This window comes from Clarias gariepinus, chromosome 5 (assembly GCF_024256425.1).
Source record: "Clarias gariepinus isolate MV-2021 ecotype Netherlands chromosome 5, CGAR_prim_01v2, whole genome shotgun sequence".
NCBI classification, from domain to species: Eukaryota; Metazoa; Chordata; class Actinopteri; order Siluriformes; family Clariidae; genus Clarias; species Clarias gariepinus.
The window spans coordinates 24,761,544-24,767,728 of record NC_071104.1 but is presented as its reverse complement, the minus strand read 5'-3'; the positions used below and the strand labels follow the sequence as shown (position 1 = coordinate 24,767,728).

General features: G+C 40.1%; 1 protein-coding gene and 1 pseudogene across 2 annotated transcripts in view; one reads left to right on the top strand and one right to left on the bottom strand.

The window, feature by feature from the left end:
* Positions 1–1,210: 1,210 nt before the first annotated feature.
* On the bottom strand, positions 1,211–2,095 carry LOC128524044 (uncharacterized; annotated as a pseudogene).
* A 3,432-nt stretch (positions 2,096–5,527) lies between these two features.
* The window catches only part of chn1 (chimerin 1), a 42,584-nt gene continuing 41,926 nt past the window's right edge, over positions 5,528–6,185 (top strand). Inside the window, exons 1-2 of one of the 2 annotated variants that reach the window (XM_053496486.1) lie at positions 5,528–5,711; positions 5,845–5,995. In XM_053496486.1, the coding sequence (XP_053352461.1) occupies positions 5,977–5,995 (19 nt within the window). In that variant the 5' untranslated portion in view covers positions 5,528–5,711; positions 5,845–5,976. Of the gene's footprint in view, positions 5,996–6,185 lie in introns of both variants that reach the window. The other variant, XM_053496485.1, reaches the window with a different exon arrangement.

The window sequence follows — 6,185 nt, the reverse complement described above, 5'->3', positions numbered from 1 at the left end:
TTTGCTGATAATTCATGGCCCCAATGACCATTTAAGCAGTGCACTGGATCTTGTCGAAACATCTTTAAATTTGAGCTCCAATAAAAATCTAATATTTAGATATTGAGGAAACCATCAAAGAATGAGGTTTCTGACAAAATCCAGTGAACAGCTTGTTTCCTTTAGAGAAGTTTAAAAGGCAAAAAAGAACCGTTTTGGTGCATAGTTCATTCAGCACTTTGCTCAGCTAAGGCAGACCAGTTGCTGAACTGAAGGGTCTCCCACAAAACACCCAGTGGAAGATGTAAATCACCTCTAAACTTTGAAATAAATAATAAAAACATAGTTGTTCAGTTTGTCTTTTGTTATTACTTGTTATAAGTAATTTTCAATAATTAATATACTCCTATGTTTGATATAGGTTTATGAAAAAATATTATTTTTGGTTCATTCATATATTCATCTTCTATACCACTCATCCTGTATGCAAGGGCCTAGAGATTATCCCAGGAGACTTATGGCATGAGGCTGGCTACGCCCTGAACACGGGGCCAATCCATCGCACACACTATGGGCAATTTGAAAAGGGCAAATAACCTAATCTGCATGTCTTTGGACAGTGGGAGGAAACCGGAGTACCTCAAGGAAACCCATCAAGCACGGGAAGAACATGCAAACTCCATGCACATGGACCCGACGCAGGAATCGAACCCTTGACACTGGAGGTGTGAGGCCCCAATGCTCAATGTTAGCCACTATGTCACCATGAATTATTATTATTATTATTATTATTATTATTATTATTATTATTCCCAACTAAAAAAATGTAAGCAAAAAAGTGAAAGCTCATGAATTAGTTTGGACATAGTATGTTCCGGATAGTTTGTGGATATCTCTCACATGTCTTATGTGGATAAGTCGGAATACTCAAGAGGAAAAATGTGATCATCATGTATCAGGCTCCACCACTGCCATTCCTTGCATTCTATCTTGGATCCAAACATATCTACCATGGATGCAGTTAATACAGAAATTAGAGCGGGAAAAAATAACTACTGGCTCTCAGTTTTAAATGGTTTAGCTTTATATGTTGCTATAAGATCTTCTTATAGATCTCTTCTTCTCAAGTTTTTCTTGCATTCTGATATCAGATAACACAATTATTCCTCAGACCATCACCATGAGCAAATAGGGCCAGACTCATAAAGCCTGAGTACTCTAAAGGAACACTCTAAGCACAGAGCTGGGCATCTGTTCTTGTTTTATCCGTGATACCCAAATGATATGAACACATCGAGCATATTTTCTTATCATACACACTCTTAATACAGTCAACTAACCAAGTTTTTTTTTTTTTTGAAGAGGTCTGCAGGTGACACAAATTGCACACAAAGTGAGTAGAATTTGTTGTGCGTGACTCTGAAATACAAGACCCTGCATGTCTCTTTCTGCCAGACTCCAGTTTAAGTGCACAGAACTGGAAGTGACTGTCACAGCAGAGATATAGAGAATGACCATCTGGCTGTAAGAGCATGCATCATTGATCTTTCCTTCATTCTTGGCAGTTTGTCTGATTGGGTTAGAACATCTAGCAACTGGTGCAGCTGGGGTTTCATTTCTAAGGAGACAAGACTACCCCTGCTGGCTGGTTCTGGTATTATGTTACCTTCAGAGCATTTCCTTTCTCTGTATGCTTGATCATAAGCTGTATCGCGTTCCTGCTCACCCTTTTCTGAGTGTGGTATCTGTCACCATGATGGGAGGTTTGTCTGGTGGCCCGTGAGCCATTGCCTGAGTGGGTTGGTTTTGATTGAACATGGCTCTGCGCTCTGCTGCACTGCTTGTCAGCACCATGGATCACTGGACTGCTGATAGCATGGAGGTACTGACCTTTCAGAGTTTCTGGGTGAGCGCACCTCAGTGTGATAGGAAACTCTCTCTGACTCTAGCCACTTCTCCAGGCTGAGCAATCTACAGTCACATTTCCACACATCGCCTCTCAAGTCCAACGAGTGGAACTGTTGGATCCAAACACCTGTGGATTTAAGTAAAAGCGCCTGATGTTGTTCAGCCACAACAGCTTCAGTTGCTTCAAAAGTGGTTTTGTCATTGGCATGCATTCTAAAAGGTTAAGATTGAAATGATCATTTCTTTCCTAAATATTTTATTTTGAATCAATTCCAGGGCCTCAAATTTGTCCAGCAGAAGCATGCGGAAGAATTTTTCTGAGAAAGTCTGCTAAGGCTTAGAGGCAACACTGTAAATTGTTAAGTAAAAAGAAAAGATAATGTATACAACCTGCAAGGTTTAGGCAATGCTGAGATGTCTTGAACAAATCTGTCTAAGATAAATTCATCCCATATTCATGCAAAACACTCTCTCAGACACACTGTCACAGGTTGTCCATGGAATTTAATTAAACAAAATAAATGTAAATTCTTTCCATTTTAATGCCTGTATCTAGTTGCTTGTGAACACTGTTAATGTAAACTTAAAACTTAACTGCACTGATGTCATTAGTTGTGCACTAGGCATTTCCTTCTTTGAGTGAAGAATTTTTTCACACTCTTGTGCATGGCTGAAGAAGGATTTTTCTGCTGTGGTTTCTGCAGTAAGCATTTCAGTGTACATTCCACAGAGAACAACCGATCCTCTAAATAAATCAAATCTACATTATAGTAACCTTACTTCAACTAAAGCACACCATTACTATGTCCTGCATGTATTCACATAAATGCAATGCATATAAAATACAAATTTTAGCTTCAACCTTACAATATTTAATACAATAAAGTGCTTCCAGGAATGTATCCAAGTTATGACATCATATGAATTTCATGGAAGGCTTTCACTGCTGCTCTGGCCACCGATATTGTATTGTTAAAAGGGGGAAATGAGCATTCACCAAAATTATGTTGTAGTGAGATTCTTGTAGTATCAGTCTAAACGCACGCAGCCTGTTGGACTGCTATTGTCTAAACTTCCTGTTAGCGTGCACACCCGCTTATGTTTCTGTCATTGCAGGATGTCCATGTTGTGGGGGTGGATGGGGCTCGGAGAGTCATACACAAGAGCTGACAGGAGAGAAAGATTTGGATTTGGGCAATGAATAGCAGTTATAATGATTAATAATATGCAGAAGAAGATGATGAAGAAAAAGAAGAAGATGAAGAAGTATATCTATTTTGAACACATGGATTTAGTAGGTAACTAAACCAAGGTAACAACACTCAAGGATAGAAACATATCTCACACAATGAAAACACATAATAATCTACAAAGAAAATTATAATCATTACAGTATAAAGATTCAGGAAGAATAACAATAAAATCAAAGAAAAAAGGAAGGGTTAGACCTGGACATTTGACTGAAGCTGGACTTGAGATTGTGAGGCAGACTCAAAGGCTCTATGGTTCCTTCCTGTGACCTGTACATTTAGTTGTAGTTCAGTGCCAGGAGACAGGAGCAAATGGCCAGGAACGCAGATCATTCGAAAGTAAAAAGATATAATATATTATGCTAGTTGCAATGCCTATTCACTGAGGGTTCACGAAGCACATACAGAGAGCAGCTTCACCTCTAACATTTTTAAAAAACTGTTAACTGTAAACCATTTTTCTTTCTTACCCTTTACAGTTGATCTAGTTTAGATTGGAATTGCTTCTACTGCTACAGTATCTGGCATTCACCCAAAATGTAAGAGCACATTGCTCTTAACAATTTAATTATAAACGTCATGCTGTGATTTTATTAATTATAATTTCTCATCCACTCTGAAACTGATTCCTGGCTGTGCCGCTGATACGAAAATTAATTTTGTTTAAATCAATTTACCGAACAGCTCCTTATACTGCAAATACACAGACATGCAAGAGGTAAATAGCCACCAACTGCTTTATGATAAAAATGTATGCATGAATTTGTTTTTTTAATCATTATTATGTCTACTTTTTCCTGTCTTTGCAAATTGATATGGACATCCTTAATCATGTCAATTTGAAGGTGCACTGTCCTAGAGATAAACAGCTAGGAATCTTATAATAACCTTTCTACCATTTAGAGAATTAGTTTAGTTCAGGGTGTCAAACCTATTACAGTTTTATCTGAGGTAAAGTTCCCTGACATTCTGGTAGCACTCTGTGACATGTTTTTAACTTTATCAGAATATAATCCCTATCACTTAAACACTAGTACGACTTTCTAACATGTGGATTTAACGTTATCCATTAATCCAGTATTCGACTGTTAAATGAATCATGCAAATAAAATATACAATGACACAAAAACAATAAAAAACTATAAAACAATAAACCTACAAGTCGCTGAGAGTAGTAGTATGGACTTATGGCCAAAGTGCTAAAGCAGTAAAACATGACTTTTTATTTTATTTTATTATTTGTCCATGCATAGTAAGCATGGCGGCACAGTTGTGTAGGGGTTAGCACTGCCGCCTTGCACCTCCAGGTCCGGGTTCGATTCCTGGCCAGGGTCGATTCCCATCTCTGTGTGCATGGAGTTTGCATGTTCTCTCCGTGCTTGGTGAGTTTCCTCCCACAGTCCAAAGACATGTAGGTTAGGTTAATTGGCGTTCCCAAATTGCCCGAAGTATAGTGTGTGTATGTATGTGTGTGCCCTGCGATGGATTGGCACCCTGCCCAGGGTGTACCCTGCCTTGTGCCCCCCCGAATAAAGGAGAATGCGGTATAGAAGATGAGTGAGTGCATAGTAAGCATGGGTAGGACAGACTGATGAGTAAGATGAATTTATAGAAAACCTATTGTGGATGCATGCTTTTATTCCACCTTAGCAGAAGCCACATCTGGGGGCTGTGAAAGGACAAGAATGACTAATTTAACATGTTTAATCCTATGTGACTTCTGCGTGGTTGGAATGAAAGTCTTCACACACTCCTACCCTTTCTGGATTCAGTTTGACATCTCTTGATCATAGTTCATCCTGGGCCTTTTGAAAGATGTCTTCATGTGGGTTGACGAACTGTTGAGAATAACTATTTATTTCTACTTCTAGGCGAAATGTTGCTCTTAAACATAAGTTCTATTCATCAATCCATCTAGGAACCTCTGTAGTCCAACTAGGGACGGTGGAGGCCAATGTTGACCACTGTATCTACTCAGCATTCACACACTATGGAAAATTTGGGAACACCAACTGGCCTGATCTGCATGTCTTTGAACTGTGGGAGGAAATAGGAGGACCCGGAGGAAACCCAGCAAGCAGGAGGAGGACGTGCAAACTCCCCGCACACAGAGCTGTGACTCGAATCCTGGAGGTGCGAGGTGACAACGCTAACCGCTACATACCGCAACATAAATTATCATATAAAATACATAAAACCAGCTCTTAATGGCGTATTACCATGGAAAGACCCCGAAACAAGTTTAACCTGTTGATCATCCAGACCACAAATGCAGCATCATGACCGTGACCTCATCATGCTGCTTAGGCAGGGCGTCTCCATGGTAACGCACCATGAGGAGGCTGCAGTCCTTGAGGATAGACTAAGCTTTGGGTCACGTGGCCTCACAACATGGCGGCTTCAGTGCAGGGACTCAGAGTGTGTCGGAGCTTTCGGTGCCGCGCATCGCCAGCAAACCGGTTTTGAGAAAAGAAAGAAAGAAAGAGAAGGAAAATGAAACGCACGGGCTTGGATAATAGAGGCGATCCGCGACAGTGATTAGAGAAGCCGCCGGAGTGGAGAGTTCATCTGGAGGTAGAGAGAGGCGCTTGATTGATGAGGGTAGATAAGACTCAGTGGGGTTTAAAGTTTAGCTCTGTATAGCCTGTAGTGAGAAAGATTATAGATATATATATTTTTAAATACATGTGATATAATTGTATAATAGTAACAATACAGCTTGTTCGGTGAGGAAACGTTTCCTTGGTGGAATATTTCTGAATGAGAGAGAGAGGGAGCGTGAAAGAGGGAGGGAAGGAACTTGCCGCTGCAGTGCTCAGCTTTGTCCTTCGGAATTAACATGGCTATCCTCGTTTTTGGTAAGTTACAACACCCGGTTGCGATTTAATTTTATACTTAAATGTTGTATTTATACCTAAGCATTATGGTGATTATTTTGAGAACGCGTGTTGCACAGTGCCCTGCAGGGTGTGTAGGGTTTTAGCAGCGTGGCTCCTCTGTTGCTAATTAACAATAGACTGGCCATGTGAAGCTAACAGGCTCCCAACC